The sequence below is a fragment of the Vulpes vulpes genome, chromosome 8 (assembly GCF_048418805.1).
Source record: "Vulpes vulpes isolate BD-2025 chromosome 8, VulVul3, whole genome shotgun sequence".
Taxonomy (NCBI): Eukaryota; Metazoa; Chordata; class Mammalia; order Carnivora; family Canidae; genus Vulpes; species Vulpes vulpes.
The window spans coordinates 92918555-92937340 of NC_132787.1; the positions used below are offsets into that span (position 1 = coordinate 92918555).

The 18786-nt window shown below is 33.4% G+C and overlaps 1 protein-coding gene across 22 annotated transcripts in view; it reads right to left on the bottom strand.

The window, feature by feature from the left end:
* Window positions 1-18786, bottom strand: part of NCOA1 (nuclear receptor coactivator 1) — a 241938-nt gene that overhangs the window by 86205 nt on the left and 136947 nt on the right. For all 22 annotated transcript variants that reach the window (XM_025983969.2, XM_025983974.2, XM_025983972.2 and 19 more), the window contains 2 exons: window positions 7494-7599; window positions 724-890 (listed from right to left, as the gene is read on the bottom strand). In XM_025983969.2, coding sequence (XP_025839754.2) covers window positions 724-890; window positions 7494-7582 — 256 coding nt within the window. In that variant the 5' untranslated portion in view covers window positions 7583-7599. The remainder of the gene's footprint in view (window positions 1-723; window positions 891-7493; window positions 7600-18786) is intronic.

The following is an 18786-nucleotide window of genomic DNA, read 5'->3' on the forward strand; positions in this document are numbered from 1 at the left end:
ACTTTCCAGCTTATAAAATCTTAAAATCCTGTCACTTTAATCATTACAAATATATTTGTTTATAATCTTTTCACATTGCTGCTCTTAATCTGAAGTTCTTTTGGGACTATTCCTTATGTTTGTTATTTGGGGTCCTACTTACTGTAGATTGTTTCCTCATATGTCATTTAAAGTTTTAGCATAAAATCACCTTGGGAGCAATTTTTCTTTGGGAATGTCTTGGGGCCAAGAGACACTCTGCCTTTGGTCTCTTTTAACTCTTTGCTGGGGATTTTGTGGTGTGGGGTCCTCAGTAAATATGGCTAGTATAAATATGAATCATAAAAAAAAATGAGTCTTCTCAGAGGAGACTGTTTCCCACACCCAGAGCCAAGGCAGAGACCAACTTATTTTTCAGATGGAGGGAGTTACCTACAACTGAGCTACTGTCTTTCAACACTGTGCCAAAGCTTCAGGTCTGACACCACAACTTATGTTTCTTGACTCTATCCCTTATGGTACCAGGTTCTATAACCTCCCAAGGCAACAAGTGTTCAAGTTAAATTAATAAGCCTTGTTGTTATAACAAGAAGGCTCTCAGATTCATGTTATAAAGACCATCTAAACAAAAATGTTTAATAAAATTATGAAATTCAAAGCAATTTCTTAATAATAAAAAAATAAAATCACATATTATAAAGGTCCTTATAAAAAAGCACACAGCCATGGTTTTGTTTTGTTTACCTTGTTCCATTCTCTTCATTAACTGTATCTGATCGACTGTCTTCTTCAAAATCTTGCATTTGTCTGGTTTTACACTCAAACTGTCAATGTCACTGATGTTGGCAGATAGTAACTCAGCTAGCTCTTCTAAATATTTATTTTCTTGCTCCCTGCGTCTCTTTTCAGTGCTGTTCCACAAAGAAAAACCAGTTAGTGTACATTTCTATCACCATACTTCCTTCTCTGTTCAAGTACTTAATATTAACAACCTTATAGAGATCTGTAATTTTATCTGAAATATAAAGTCAGATTTTGAAAACAATCTAAATTCACATCTGAAAAACAGATACTCCAAAATACCAAAGTGCAGAAGACAATTCTGGCCAAAATACATAAAAAGAAAAACTGCCATCACAGATGTATTTCCTCCTTAATGATGTAAATGTATCAAATATTTCAAATAGCCAATGAATGTTAAACATTAAAAGGAAGCAGACAGTACATATACAAGTTGCACTTGGAATTTATTTTATATTCTAAATAATAACTCCTTGAAATAGAAAATGTGAATTTTCAAATAACTTTGATATATATCAATTAAGCAGTGAGATTATACTAGTTCAAATAAGTTATACTCGGAAATCTGAAAAACTCATCTCTAATAAACTCTTAATTTGTATAATGATTAGACCATTAGTTGGTCCTCATCAAAAAGAAAGGAGTATCCATCCAAAAAGTAAAATAAAAAGAATAATAGATCAATAATTAGAGATAAGGTACAGAGAATGTCTTTTGTATACAACTTTGTTCTAAAAAAATAGAAAAGACATCTATTTATAGGTTCTCATAAATGTAATACAATCAATTTTGATTTATCTGGAAGCAAAATAATGAGAACAAAGGATAATAGTGCAAACAGCTAGCATTTTATATTCATTCAAATGAAGTGAATGAATATCGTTCACTTTTGTTTTCCAGTCTTTACTCCTGGTTTAATTAGCCAAATCATCAGGCAACTTGCTTTATGTAATACATGCAAAGACAGTGAAGTATTACTTTGAAATGAATTTTTCCATTATCAAATTAACATAATAAGAAAGACTGGTCACAAATAGCTCTTTGTTTTAATAAGCAGCAATCAAAATCATCTGGTATAATGGTAGAAAAAAAGAGGTGAAAAGAGGGAAAGATCAGTTGCTTTTTAAAAAGTTCATAATTGACAATTAAAAAACCACTTTTCGTAATAAAAAAAACACGATAAAAGCAATAGCATTTCCATAACAATGTAGTAGTGTTGAAAAGAACCAAGTCAACCAATAAAATGTATTTAACTACATAAAACAAAATACTACAAAATGGTACACATCCCAAAACATAACCAAATTTTAAAACCATAATAATCATTGTCTTTATCTTTAAAGCCTTTCATTATTGAGTTATTAGTCTCATCTTACTTAGTAAAACTTTATCTGAGAATTTCCAGATGGTATATGCAGCAAGGTATTTTGACAAATTTCACACCAAGGTGTTGAAAACATGAAGAAAATGAGTAACACACATTTTCATATATGCAAGGTTTCAGAGAACCCCATGTCTGCAAATTGACAAGTTTTTGCCTTAGAGAAACTAATTCATACTACACTTATTTTGTAGATTCAGTTTAAAGTATGATCTGTTTAAATCCAGGAGTCTAAATTCCAATATGAGTAAATTGGATTCATGTGGTGGAACTCTCAAATCTGTTTTTGACATTAAGTTTTATGTAAAACTGAAATGCCTGACACCACTGTAGAGTAAAAGAAAGTGATAGAATGGCAGGATAGTCAGACAGAGAGGTGACAGAGGAAGGAAGAAGCTAAGAGTAACGAAATGCTGAGGCGTCTATAAAATGACTTAAGAATGAAACTAGGAAAATCACCACAAAATGAAGTAACTAATAAGCAAGGACAGAAAATGAGAGCAGATATATTCAAATAAAGTTAAAACTGAAGAAGGGGCAGGTGTGACAAAAAATTTCTACCTTAATGGAAAAGAAGGTTTCCTTTATTACTCTGGGCCACCTACATTTCACCAGCCCAACAGACTTCCATTGATCTGGCACACATGCTAGTTAACAAAGCTATGAATTAACTCCTCATGTATCTTTTGTTTTCAACTACTAGCTTTTTCATAAATGTTCCTCTGCTTATTATGTGCCAGATAACCTTGTAGTATGTACCAGGGACCCACGGTTAAATTAGAGGTAGCCCCAATTAGTGTGAGAATAAAGAAAAGGAGCTATTACACTGACAAGACTGTAATACTACAGAAGCTCACAGAGGTAGCACCTAGACTTAGAGAATGAATTGTCCCAACCCAGCCAGTAGAGAGGGATTGGTTTCAGGGTGGGGGAGGCAAACAAACCCAGCTTTTTCAAAGGTATAAAATGAGAATGAAAATGTCAAGTTAAAGAACCTGTAAGTATTGTATGTAAAGAACCTGTAAGTATGTAAGCATGGCTGATGTATAAATAAGAAACAAAAGGGCAAGAGATGAGGACCAGGCCCGATCATGAGGGCTCTTGCATACACCATGATAAAGAGCATGGTATATTGCTTAAAAGCACAAGTTGAAACTTCCTCAGTCATTTATTAGCTATGTAACCCTGGGCAAGTTACCTGGGCAGCAATTTACCTTCTCTAAGCTTCAATTTCTTTAACTGCAAAACAAGGATGATGACATTAATTATCTCCCAGAATTTTGTGAGGATTAAAGATGATACATGTAAAACGCTTGGCAGAATTCCTGGCTATTAGTCCAATAAATGTTATCTATTATCAACATTTTGGCTATGATTATTTATTTTCAGGGTAAGAGGAAGCCCAGAAGGGTTTTAGAAGAATGTGTGGCATGACCAGATTTGCAAGCTCCCTGAAGATAGAAAACATGCCTCATTTCACTTATATCCTTATAACATCATGCACACCATGCTGGTTGAATAGCAGGCACTTAATAAAGCACTTGTTGAGCTGAATTAGAAATGTTATACAGGCACAAGGCACAGCTATCCACTATTTTGAGACCAGCATTTTAATCCCCATTCTCCAGTAGAGTTAAGGAATGGAGAAAAGAGAATAGGAGGAGATATGAGACATCTCATCCCATCAAACAATTACTAAGAAACTCTATCAGGGCTCATGGGCACAAGGGCTCTCAATACCCTAAAATATAACGTACACTTTTATGATTAATGAGTTCAAAATCTGTTTAAAGTGACAGCAGATAACAAACCAAAAGAAACATGACAAGGTGGTATTCATGTGCAAACTCCAGTTTCAAAATCACAAAGTTTTGGTTTACCATATCAAAAATATCAATTGAAAACTAAAGCCCACACTTATAAACCTGAAGGAGAGAATGTTCTCAAACATTCTGAAAGCAAACATTCGATTATCCTTACAAACATATAAGGATTATCTTTAAAACATCTGAGAATAATATATTAGTTTTTTGATATTTATAATAACATGATTATGTAGGTACAAAAATATCAAAGTTTTATAAATAAACCATAAAACAAATAAGAAAGTTCAGAACATTAGACCAATAATCCCAAATCATTAGTATTCCTGTATATTAAAAATTGCCAATTAGAAGGTGCAATAGACAAAATGATATCACTTCTAAAAGCAATAAAAATTCTGTGGTACCCTGGAATTATCTAACTAAAGACGGGCTAGTTGTTCAAAGAGGAAAATTATAAACTATTGCTGAAGAACAGTGAAGACTTGAATAAGTGAACAGCCTTTATATTTACAAATAAGAACGCTCTAGAATCTGGAGTCTAGAAAATAAAAATGTCATTTCTCTCCCAATTTAATGCATAAAAGTAAATGAAATTCTAATCTAGATCCCAGGAGTATTTTTCCCCCCAGGGGAAACTTATAAAACTGATTTTAAAATCTGAATGGAATGGTAAAGGGACAAGAACAGGGAAAACAATTTTGAAAAATGACAAAAAAGAATGTCCTGCCCCTTCAGATATCAAGGTGACTGTCATAAGAAGGTTCGAAACTAGATCTCTATCTATTCAGGAACTCAGTTTATGATAAAGTTAACAGCACAAAAGCAGGGAAAGGATAGGGTCATTCATAACCACTTCTATTCTTCGTAGGAAAAAATAAAACTATATCATACACAAAAATAAATTCCAGATTGATTACAACTTTAAATATTTATTAGAAGAAAATATGTAAAAATGCAGTGAAGGTCTTGAAGTAGAGGGGAAAATATTCTTTAATAAGACACCCCCCCCCCATGAGCTTGACACATGAAAACTGAAGGTTTTAAAATAAGTCAAAAGATTTCAAAAACAGAGTTAGACTGGGAGATAGCATATGAATCAAGTTTAAGCAACAAATAGTAGTACCTAGAAAATTAAACATAACTCTTACAAATAAAAAGGACAAACACCTTAGCAGGAATATGGGCAAAAGATATAACCAGGAAATTCACAGAAGAGGAAAACAAAAACCATGATCAATGTATCTAGTCATCAGTGAAATATACTTGAAACTGTAACCCCACACACATCAATCAGATTGGCAAAGAGTTAAAGTGAGGAGAGAGAGTAGTGTGGGTAAGGATGTGAAAAAAAAAAAAAGCTCTGGATGCTTATTATTTGAAGAGCAATGTGGTAGTTACCTAGTTAACAAAAAAATGTACACAGATCCCCCGCAAAAAATATGTACACAGATCCTAAAGGAACTCTTACGTATAAAGTAGGAGGTATATATGAGGATGTTCGCTGCAGTGCTAGCAGTAAGAGAGAAAATTTCTAACAAAAAGCTTGTTTATCTATAGGGAAGCTCTCTTCTGTAGAGAAATGGATTTTTCAAATGGTGTACGTTGCTGTAATATAGTATTTAATCAAAAGGTGACAGGACTGAATCTATGCGCTTATATCTCAAGATGCATGCTGCAAAGAGTGTATCATAGGAAAATATATATGCTATACAGTATTGTACAATATATATTTACTCACCAATCCTTTTATATACATAATCATTAAAAATGGAGAAATTAATTGCAGACAGATCAATTTAATCATTATTTTACTACCTTTTTTCAAACAAGACTATACAAATATGATAAAATATTAACAAAATACTAACAATACCATAAAATATATGTGATGAGTAGAGATACTTTCTTAGTGTCTATACTTTTATAGATTTAAATAATTCCCCCAAATAAAAAAATGAAATCCAAAAAACATAGTTTTAATTATTTATTCTTAAGTTTTCCTTTGTAAACAACTGACTTTGTTATATACAGATAGAAATAAGAACATTAACTCTGACAACATAAATCTGGATTGTATCTTGATATCCTCTGAGCATCTGGAGACTTACCTGTGGTTATGAGTACTTAGGTTATGATCTCTCTATGATAGTTCTCATTAACTCAGTTCTAGTTAACTCATTACCTGTGGTTATGAGTACTTAGGTTATGATCTCTCTATGATAGTTCTCATTAACTCTGACAACATAAATCTGGATTGTATCTTGATATCCTCTGAGCATCTGGATACATACCTGTGGTTATGAGTACTTAGGTTATGATCTATGATAGTTCTCTGAACTGATTAACTTTTCTCTCTCCAGCCTAGAGCCCTAGCACTCTCGTTAAAATCCTTTACTTTCCTTGTCATGAGAAAAAAAGCATGTAATCCAGTGACAAAAGAGTCTTTTGTCACTTCAACTCTCTAGATCAGCTATTATCAACTGGGGCCATATTGCTTTCCCCATCCTTGGGAAATACTGACAGACATTTGATAATGTTTGAAGACATTTCTGGCAATCACAACTGATATGACATTTTGGTTATCACAAATGATATAAAGATGCTACTGGCCTTTAGTGTGAAAGCCCAGGATATTGCTAAACATCCTACAATACAGGATAGTGCCCTACAACAAAGAATTATCTGGCTGACAATGACAATAGTGTGAAAGGCTGAGAAAGCTTGCTTTAGATCCTAGAAGGTGATTGGATCCCCACTCTTCTCCTCAAAGGGTAGAAAGCTGCTCTTTTGATGTGATTGTGGTTCCTTTTCTATCGGAATTTGTTAGAGTCTCCTTAGCAGTAATTCTCTTTTAGCCAATTGAAGGTGATCATATTCCTTACAATATACAAATATTTAATTTCATAAATAGAGATCCTTTAAAATCCTAACATTATAACAATATATTTCTTTGTTCTACTAAGACCATAATGTTCTAAGATAGCAATTAAAGATGTACAATGAATTTATCTATTCACTTGACAAATACTTACTGTGTCCTTATTCTACATAATCCAAATACTATGCTACAAACTAGGGATAAAACGGTAAGAACAGACAAGGTCCTTAACAAATGGTAGTCTAAGTGTGTAGTGGAGAAGCCAGGGATTTGTGAAATAATCACATAATTAGTAAAAACTTGAAATTATGGATCAGAGCTATAGACATAATGTGAGACAGACACACGAATGAGGGAGATTTAATATAATAGTTATGGAAATAAAGCTTCTTTTAAGGTGGTAATATATCTAAGCTGGCATCTGGATAACATACAGGTGTTCTATAGGTTCCAGGAAATCTAGAGGGAGCAAGCATGTGGAAAGGCCCTGGGGAAGCAAGACAGCATGGTAAGTCTAAGGGACTCAAAGAAGACCAGTAAACTTGGAGTAGATGGAACAGGAGCTCTAAAATGTCGAAATTGATAAAGAAGTTCTCTCAGATATAGACTAAGAAAAGAGTGTTCCTACCTTGATGCCAGTGTGTCACATGGCGATCCTTTCCTCTTATGTGAATCTGGGTTAGCAGGGTCGGATGAACTGTCTCCGAGGCCACTCATGTTGAAAAACTTCACACCTAAAAAGGAAGGACAACAATAAGAAATCTAGCCTGGTGAGCTTTCTAACCACAGGGGAGGAGGAGGCTCCCTTAGGTTAGAAGATATCTAAACTTTGTAGTCTCTCAATGAATAGCTAATTACAGCTGTCATAAAAACCACTACATCTATACAAAAGCAGAGAGTTAATGTTTCTATACTTTTTTTTCTGTATCTATAAAACAAAATTAATAAGCTCTTATGAAATCATAAAGGTCAATTAGGATGAAAATATTATTAGAATCATGAAGTAGATACTGAAATTTTTTTCAGAGAAAAAACATCATTTTTAGATGTAAATGTAAAAACAATGTATAATCTGGAGTCAGATATTTTTTATGTTCATTTTAGGTTATACTTTTAAAAGAATTTTAAACAACTTTTATTCATAAGGTTTGGGATGTTATACAATAGGAAAAATAAATAATACATATACAAATGAAGTTAAAGCAATGAACTAGATTTGGTACTTACCAACTTTGAATTCTATACTCCTAACCTTGTGTCTATGTAGTCAGGCGACAAAGATCAAATGTTTAGTCTATGTTAGGATCTTGGTATAGATGCCAGAGAACACAAAGTCATTTCCCTGAGCATGCTAGCCAGGTCTCTCTCTCACATGTTGTGCCAGTTAGTGATTGCACTTACAGATCCCTTCTGACCTGTCCCTATCAACCACTATTCTTCATAGAATCCCTAACGACACTCAGAATTATATTCCTGGCCTTATATTTATCACTACCTTTTGTATTTTATTAGTGCCAAACAACACACCTCCTCCATTATTTTTCACTCCACCTATTCTTGTAAAAGGAAAGAAAATTCTTGTTAAATGGGAAAAACCTTTAACTTTTCCTTAAATTATAAAATTATTAAGCCATGGCAGCTGTGCTTCTAAAGTTTCTTACAAAAAAGACCAAGATCCTTAAGAATCTCTCACATGGTTTTAGTTAATACATCTAGTAAATCCTTTTCCTCCTGTCCTAAAACTTACTCTTACTCTGTCTCTAGCCCTTTCTCAATACCAAAGATTGTCAATCCTCCCTTTCAGTTATAAATAGCATCTAAAATTCTAATCACAATTTTATTATTTCATGCAACCAAAAGGGCACATTTTGAATTTCTCCCATATTAGAAGCACCGTTCATAAAAATCTCCAATGCCTAGGATTGTAGTCTTATAATTACTTTTTACTTTTCCCTTTTACTCCTGATTTCTAACTGGTATCTATGTTCTGTCAATTCTTCCTTAATAAGAGATCTTAGATCATCCTCTCCTTTATTTTCAAATATAGTTATGATTCCAGTTGGAACCAAATGTCTCATTCTGGATTAATGCAAGAACCGTGTATCTGGTTTCTCAATTCCAGTCACTCTCACTTCTAATCTGTCCTATAAACAGCACCTAAACCATTCCTGCTCAAATGTCATTTTCAAGGTATCAGTTCCCTGATGAATCAACTGGATCCCCCTACTGGAGCACAGTGGTTAAAAGCATGGACCTTGGGGTCAGAAGGCCTTAAGTTTAAATCTCAACCTAACCACTATCTGGGCAAAGTGTGTAATCTCCTTAACCTAATTCCTCATCCGTAACATAAGGGTAATAATTACCTTCACATACCTTCAGATTTGCTGTGAGGACTAAATGGTGCATATAAAGAGCATACTGTAGCTCCTGGAGAAGCTGGCTATTGTTATCACCCCCTCTATAGACAGAGAGCTCCCTGAGGGGCAGTGTTCACTCAGTGGATAATTCATCCCAAACCTCTTCATCAATAAATACAGCGGACATTTTTCATTCCTTCATTTTACTAGGGCTCAATACTGCTAGCTATCATTATTATTATTATTACTTTACTGGACTTAGAGCAACATGTGAAATAGTTACCTTCTGAAACTTTGTCATCGATTGGCTTCTGTGATCCCAAACTTTCTTCACTTACTTAACAAATAAATCTATCCATCTATCATGCATCAGGCACTGTGCTAAAAGTTGAGCAAGTAATGGACAGCAAAAGAGAGGTTTCTGCCCTCATGCAGTAGGAGACATAAATAAGACACAAAAATAACACAGAATTTTAAATTGTGATAAAAGTTACCAAGAAAAAGAATAGGGTTAATAGAAGCAATAGAGGAGACCTAATTTTAACTGGGGGATCACCTGAGCCTTCTCTGAAGAGGTGATGTTTAAGTTATGAACTGACAGATGAGAATTTAGTGTGGTTTTTCTTTTTACCTTATTCTGAGTACTTTTCGCCCAATTCTTCGGAGTCAGAATTCCTCATGGTCCTAACATCCTAAGGTCTCTTTTTCCCTCAGAGTATATACATTATCCTGCCGTGATACCACTCACTCAACATGATTTCAAAACATATCTCTGTACTGACTATCCCTGAAACTCCATCTCTAGCTCACACCTCCTGGGTCTCAGACCCCTGATCCAATTCCTCACCATATATCTCTATCCAGATGTCACACAGGCACTTCAAATTCAACTTTCCAAAATGAACTTAACATTACCGCATATATTTCTATTTCTCCTCTCAGTTGGTATGTTGGAGTCATTCTAGCCTCTTCTCTCATACCCCACATTCAAGCAGACACCAAGATTTGTCAATTTTTATTTCCTAAATATTTCCAAAATCCATTCCTTCTTCATATTCTCTCATCCCCTCCTGCTGGACTATTAAAGTAGCTTTCCAGATGGTCTCCCTGAGACACAGAGTGGGCTATCAAAAATTTAAGTCTGCTCATCTCAATTTCTTGCTTAAAATCCTTCACTAAATCCTCACTGTCTGCAGGACATTTAACTTTGACATAATATACAAAGTTTCCATCAGCTCTCATCTATTGTGTATCTATTATAGGACCCTGGTGAATTAAGTGACTAAACATCCATTTAATGAAGTATTTATAGATTTTTTTTTAAAAAATCTATTTATTTCAGAGAGAGAAAGAGAAAAATCATGAGCAAGGGGAGAAGCAGAGGAAGAAGCAGATTCCCCGCTGAGCAGGGAGCCTGATGCAGGGTTTGATCCCAGGATCATAACCTGAGCTGAAGGTAGATGCTTAGCCGCCTGAGCCACCCAGTAAATTACAGATGTTATATACTATACTTTATGACTATATATAAAATCTATAAGTTAATAGTTATACACAAATGTAGATTACATACGTTAATTTTAGTTTTGAGCCTAAGACTTTTTTTTTTTTTTTTTTAAGGAAAGACTTTAAAAATAAAATCTTTGGTATACTTCATGCTCCCAGGAAAGGTAAATATTAGTCAGAAAACTTTAAATTGATCTCAGTGGGTAGCCCTAACTTAACTTAGCAACAAATATTTATGGAGTTCCTGGTATATGCCAGCCTCTGTTTGAGGTACTGGGGACACAGCTGTGAATAAAATTTATAAAAATCACTGTCTTCAGAGAGGTTCATTTTATTGTAAGGGAGAGAGACAATAAATAAAAGGTAAGTTATAGAGTATATTAGAAGGTGGTTAAGTGTTACAGAGAAAAATTAGGCGAAAATAGAGATATGTGTGAAAGTTCTGGAAGGGTCAGCAACTTTAAGCAGCATAGTTAGAAAAGGCCTCATTGAGAAGTTGAGATAGGAGCAAAGCCTTGAAGGAGGTGAGGGAAGGGAGAAAGGTATCTGGAGAAAGAGTGCTCCTGGCAGGGGCAGAGAGGGAAGAGCTGTAACCCTTAAGGCCAGAGCATAACTATGCTTTTTGAGAAACATAAAAGAGATCAATGTAACTAGAACCAGAGAGTAAGGAACAGATGATCTCAGAAAGATGAGAAAGATCATGGGAGGCTATATCATGTAAGGCCATAAAAACCATTTTAAAGACTAGCTTTACTCTGACTGAATTAGGCAATCAGTGGAGGGTAAAGAACAGAGGAATGACAAGGTCTGGTTTCCATTCTAAAAATTCTGCTACAAAGGGTAAGTACAATCTTTCTCATCTCAGTAATTTGGTATTTAAGTTTCCAACTGCTAAATGGGACTTTTTCATTTGGATATCTGTCACCTCAAACTCAACATTTATAAAATATGCTGGACTTTTAAATTCCAGGCTTCTATTAATGATGAATAAATAAGGTGAGCTGCATTGTCATTTAATGTTGTCATTAAAAAAAAAAAAAACTTGTTAAATCTCTTATGGTGGGAGAGAGGAAGGACCTATGATAAGGAAAATAATTACAATTTAAGCCTCAGCGCAAAGGCAAATATGCCAGACTTGTAATATCAACCACCACAACAAAAAAGATGTCAAACGATTCTGAAACCCAAACACAAAATAATAATCATTTGAGTAAAATATTACTATAATTAATATAATTGCTACCTTCTTTTCCTATGAAAATTCAAAGAAGCCACTTCATTTTATATTCACATAGAAAAAATGTAATATTTTTAATGTATTAATATAAAAAAATGGAACTATGCAACAAATTTTGTAATAATGAAGGAACACTAACTAAAAGTAGAAATAGAAGAGAGAAGAAACAAAGAGGAAAATAAAGAGAAGAGTTTAGAGTTTACTAAACCAAAAGAAAAATAGCTAAGTCCCTACTTCCTGCTTAGGGACTACTTATTACTTCCTTATCTGTCCGTCTTTTCTGCCTCCAAAGACATTAAGTTATACTCATTTGAGAATTTACCCACTTGGAATTCTACTGGCTCTCAAAATAGAAAGGGCCATATACTTCTTACTATACTATGCTATAAAATGTAATTCTCCTGCTTGCCTCCCCTTCTATATTATGAACTCAAAGCCAGTTACTAGATCTTTTTTTTACTGTATATCCATTGTCTAACAAAATGCCCAAGAGATACAGAAGCTAAAACAGGTGATGAGTTTGAAGTGACAAAACTACTTAACTAATACAACATTTAAAAGTTTAAAGGATATTTAAGATATTTTATGGTTAAATATTTTCTGGAATCCTTCATAAAACTCTGGAATTCTTTCTTATAATTGAGAAACTGAGCTCACTTGAAGTCCTTGTTACTCTGTTTTCAATGGAAAAAAAAAACCTGTTTTCTTGATCTAGAAATTGGAGAACATCTCTTCTAATTTTGTACCATTTGGGGGAAATTTCTTACAATTTTTCATAGTATTGTAGAGACATGAGGTCATGTTACAGTCATACAACTGTAAACATAAATAATACAATCTCACAGACTGTATCATTTTGAGCAACAAATGTTTTTAGATTTAAAATCAGATTCCCCATACTGTGCTCTCCCCTCAGACTACAGGTTGGAGCCTGACATCTTCTAAATTTATCTGAGATTCTGGAACTGAGAAGATATTAGACAATAATTCAACAGCAGCCAGACAGGCAGCCTACCAAAATAAGAGCCAACACTAAGAAGCTATGAGAGTCACCAACAATGTGCTGATGATATGATTCTGGTATTAACTGCTTTCTATTTACAAAACACAATATACAGATAGTGGAATGCAAAACCTTTGATGAGTGAAAACTATTACAGCTGTTCTATTTGTGGAATGGCTTTACATTTGGCAGTAAGGGTACTTAAATAAGGTTCATTAAGAAAAGAAATGCTGGTTTCAGGAAACCAATTTGCATATCACCTTTTAAAAAAGAGCTAAGGTTTCTAAATAAAAGTACTCTGTTGATTTGAAAAGAGTCACTAACTTATACCCAAACAACTTCAGGCCATCTGTAGAGAACAGTTTTAGGAATTAGAAACCACATCTATCTCAAATAAACCAGACAAAACCAACAGGTGGGGCTGAAGAAATAGATTAGTGTTTTGTATTTCATTTGAATTATAAATTTCTAGAACATAAGACATTTGTCACTCATTCCCCAGACGTAGCTGAGAACCACATAATTTGAAAAGTAAGTAACAAGATGTTAGTAAATAACTCTAATAATATACTTTAAAATTGCTTAGCAGGCAATTAGCACAAAACAGCATTGATATGATGAGAGAGGCATTCTGTGAACTAAATCTCTCCAAGTTGACAGCTGTATGAAAAGAATCACACAGGAAAATCATGATAAGCAAAGAGCTTCTGCACTGGGCAACTGCCATGTGGAAACATTTCTCAGACTAACATCCTCAGACACCTACGGTCCTCTAAAAGATGTTTTCAATTTTTTTGTCTTTTCATTGCCTTGTCAATTGAAATCTTTCTCATGTGGTAAGTAAGTATGGGAACTTTGGGATTTTCACCACCCTTTTTATGGCTGAATAATTTTCCACTGTTTAGATATTCCACATTTTGTTTATCCATCAGCTGATGGACATTAGGTTCTTTCATTTCAGGAGCTATTTATCAATAAATATCCTGTAAAAATTTGTATGTATAAATGTGAGCATGTCTTCAATTCTCTTGGTATTCTTGGAATGGAACTACTAAGTCATATTGTAACTCTCTCCAGCTTTTAGAGGAACTGCCAAGCTGTCTCCCATAGTGCCTATACCATCTTAAATTTTTATCAGCAATGTACAATTGTTCTAATTTTTCCACATCCTCACCAAATTTGTTATTTTCTGCTTTGTAATTTTAATTCAGGCCATCCTAGGAGGTGTGAAATGGTATCACATTAGTTTTGATTTGCATTTATTTCCCTAATCATTAATGAAACTGAGCATCTTTTTCATGTGCTTATTGGCCATTTGTATATTTTCTTTGGAGAAATGTCTATTCAGGTCCTTTGCCCATTTTTAAATTGGGTTGTCTTTTTATTGCTGAGTCATAAGAATTCTTTATATTAGAGTACTAAGCCTCCACCAGATATATGACTTGCAAACATTTTGTTTTATGAACAAAGTCTTTATAATTTTGATGAAATCCAATTTATTTACTTTTTCTTATTAAGTGCAATGTCTTGACTTCCTTAGAGACAGTTTCTATTGATTGCTATTTTTCCTGTGTATATGCCTTACTTTCTTGTTTCTCTGAATGTTTCCTATTTTTTTTTTTTTGTTAAAAACTAGATATTTTGAAGCTAATGCCTAAACAAAGATTTCGTTCAATATCGGGAAACAAAAAGTCACTCTGAATCCACAAAACCAGAGACCAGAACTCAGGTGGTGGCTATCCTTGGCCCAGAGAGGAATCCTTGCCCCAATAAGACTCTGCCATAAGTGGTTTGCCAGTATCTGAACTCTATGGCCAGGAATAAAAAATAAAGGCAAAAATGGATTCAAAGCAACAAAGACATCATTTTATCTTATTTCACTGATTCTATAAAACATCAGATTTTTTAAAAAGAAAATCCTGTGCAAAATCTTACATATATTATGTTAATAATAAATGCAGTATCAAGGACTTGGTAACTTAAATTCTAAAAATATGTAGTTTTTGAAAAACGATTTAGTAAATTCATATTTACCACTAAAAGCTTATTTTAGAGATTAAGAAAAATGCTTTCTTTGCATTATAGTTTCTAAATGGAAAGAGGAAAGAGTAAGTTTTGAAGAGCCATAAAAGTTTACTTTTTGTTTTCTATTAACATAAATACAGGAAAAAGAAAAATCAAATTACTTTTAAAACCCAATATTTTAAATTCCTCACATTGACTTTATTTAAAATTTAATTTTTTGAAATAAAAAATAAACACACATTCACCTTGTTAAAATACTCCTGTTGTATTTGTGCCTGAGGAAAGATAGTCAGCATATGAAATACATATTTGTGGCAACTATCTTATTAAGACAACTGGGCAGAAACACCCTCAACATTTCCTTAGAAATCCATTAAACTAGATGATTCCAGTTATTCTACAACATTGGGTAATTGTATATACAATGTACCATGTCTTCCAAAACTCAGTTCCCTATCTTTCTAACTGTGGAAAATATGTTGGTATTTCTTTAAAAAAATAAATAAATAAAAGAGATTAAAATTAGTCTTCCTGACCACAGCTCTTTTTAGCTGTGTAAACAAAAAAATAAGTTTATTTACTTGCAGAGTAAAGTTTTTAATAGTTTAGTAAAGAAGTAACAGCCTTAAAAAAAGAAAATGGTGATCAGAAAGACAAAACTAAGCAATACAAATTTCATTGTCTCTCTCTTCCCATCAATTTCACCCTCTTTCAGATTCAAATATTAATGAGCAGAAAATCAGCTAAAAGTTGCGGCCAGAAGAGAATAACGATCAGCATTAGACACAGATATCCTCTCTCTCCCTCCCGCTCTTGTCCCTGCTCACACATGTGCTCTCTCTCTAAAATAAATAAATATTTTAAAAAATTATTCCAAAATCTAAAATAAGAGTTAAGCCTCTGATCAGAAGCTGTTCAATTTCCCTCAAATATTTTAGAAACTCATTTTGGAATACAGTATGTTTAAATGTACATATATAGACCAATAAAAGAAAAATAAATATACTAAAATTTGATCCTTAAAGTTATAAGGTAGCAGAAGTACCAAAGTAATAGAGCTACATACTAATTATTTGCCAAAACAATGGAATTATATTTTGAGGGCACTAGAAAATGATCAAGTCAGGTAAACCTCCAGTTAATTTCAGGGTCATCCCCCCAACTGCAGAAGGGGCATGAATAAAATCATAATATAAATGTACATAAAATCTTCATTGCTTAAATTTATAGAAGAATATATATTTTTTGAGCCTAGCTTGAAATTTAAGTCATCTGACTTGATTCATTTATATTTCGCAAAACCTTATTAATACCCATTGGGAAATGAAAAATAAATCCCCAAGCATTTCAGGGGAATAGCTGGTTAAATAGCATTAATATTTCCTCAATGATCATACTAATTGAGCTAGTCATACCCCTTCCAGTGCAATGCCCAAAGAAAGACTAACTATAAACAAGTGAAATTCAAATTTCACTTTCCAGTGTTCTTGACAGAACAACAACTTTGGAAATAATGCTTATATTTCAGGATCAATGGAAAATAATGCAAACGTTCAGAATCAGAGAGACTCTATCAATTGTCGTCTAGTGCACTGCTTCTCAAATCTTTTTATTATAGGCACTTAAGAATATACAAAATGGAGACGCCTATGTGGCTCAGTGGTTGAATGTCTGCCTTCGGCTCAGGGCATGATCCCGGGATCCTGGGATTGAGTCCCGCATTGGGCTTCCCACAAGGAGTCTGCTTCTCCCTCTGCCTGTCTCTGCTTCTATCTCTCTCTCTCTGTGTCTCTCATGAATAAATAAATAAAATCTTTAAAAAAAAAAACAAATAAGAAAGAACATACAAAATGCCTATCTTATCTGTTTCCATTTGCATAGTATAAAGTCAGCAACAAAGTATTTGAGAGGAACAAAATAATAAAAAGGTTCACAAAAAAGGAGGCCTACTAATATCCATTTAGAGGATATGACAATGTAATAATACAGTGTTTATGCATTTTATATGTATAACTCATTTTTTCCTCACAAATGCTCTATGAAGTATGTATTATTATTTCTACTTACAGAATCACTGAGTTCAACAGCTTTATCTTACTGATAAACTACTGTCTGACGATGATGATGATGAAGATGATGATGATGATGATGACCAACACTTACAGAGCATTTACTATATGCCAATCATTGTTCTAAGCATCTAATTTACTCATAAAACCTTACTAATTCATTCACTCATAAAATACGATAGATAATACTATAATCCATTTTAGAAATGAGGAAACCAAGGCACAGAAACATTTTTTAATCAGCTCAACATTGTCAAGTGGCAGAGATAAAAATCATTCTTAGGCAGTTTGATTCCAGATTCTGGCTATGCTTTATTTTATTTCAACTTATATAACTAAGCTACAGGCACATAACTGATAAGTAGAAAAGCCAAAGATATATTCCCAACTTTTGCTTCCACACTAAAATGCTTCTTCATTAGTTTTCCCAGAAGAGCTGACATTAAATTATGCCACCTCTAGAAATCCTGGGTGGTATTTACAAGAATCTCAAACATAAGAAGAGAGAGTCTTCTCAATTCTTAGTCCAAACATCATACAGAAATAAATAAAATTGATCCTATGTCTAATCCTGACTTCTCTCACCATTATAAAACAATTATTTCCTATAAGATGTGATTCACTTTAAAATGAAATGTGCTATTTCTCTAAGATTAAAAAAAAATTTGCCATTACAAATCCTATTTTTTGTCCAAAAGCTAATAAATCTTGCTGGATTTTAAGATTATATGTATACATACACACACATATAAAATTCTTTTCAATACTGTCCAAATCATCTTTAGGAATCTATCTTTTGGAATTTGGGGCCCCTACCATGTTTTAACAGACTTTCTCCTGAAAAAAATCTTTATAGGTTTTGTTCTACCAGATAAGGTTCTCAGTTAAGAAATCTATGAATCTCCAAAGTCTCACACATCATATAGTCTCTTCAGAAAGAAACACAGATAGAAACAGATATTGAGCTCAAAATGAGTGCTACTATACAAAACAGCTGGTCTGTTCTCTTCCAAAATGTCAATTTTATGGAAGACAAAGAAAAGCTGATAAATAATTCTAGGTTAAGAAACCAAAGAGCAGTCACAACTGCACAATGTGTGATTCTGGATCAGACGACTGATAAAATTCTAATATGAACTATAAATGAAGTAATAACAATAATGAAAATGCTTCCTGAATTTCATTATTATATTGTGGTTAAGTAGGAGAACATACTGAATATTTAGGAGTAGAAGATCATAAATGTCTATAGGTCTCAAATGATTCATCATCATCATCATCATAATGGTGGTGGTGGAAGAGGAGGAGCAGAAATAATAGTAAATATACAGAGAGATAAAGAAAATGTAACAAAATGTTTATAACTGGTGAAAGTGGTAGGAGGCATAGAGAGCATACCAATCTTGCAACTATATGGCAAGTTTAAAATTGTTTTTGATAAATGTTAAAGGGAAATAGAAAAGATAGAAGTTTTCATTGTGATACGAAGAAAAGAGACTTTCTCAGAGTCACTCAATGAACAATGAGTATGGAAAAAGACACCGATACCAGAGATCAATCATTAGATCATTCTGTTTTCTCTCCCTTTCTCTTTCATGAAGTCAAGGTACTAACATTCCCTTCCTGAAAACTATTAAAGAGAGGGGTCTCCTATATGATTAAAATTTATCTTACTTATATAATACACCCTACTTTGCAAAACGGCTTAATATTCAAAATGCTTTATT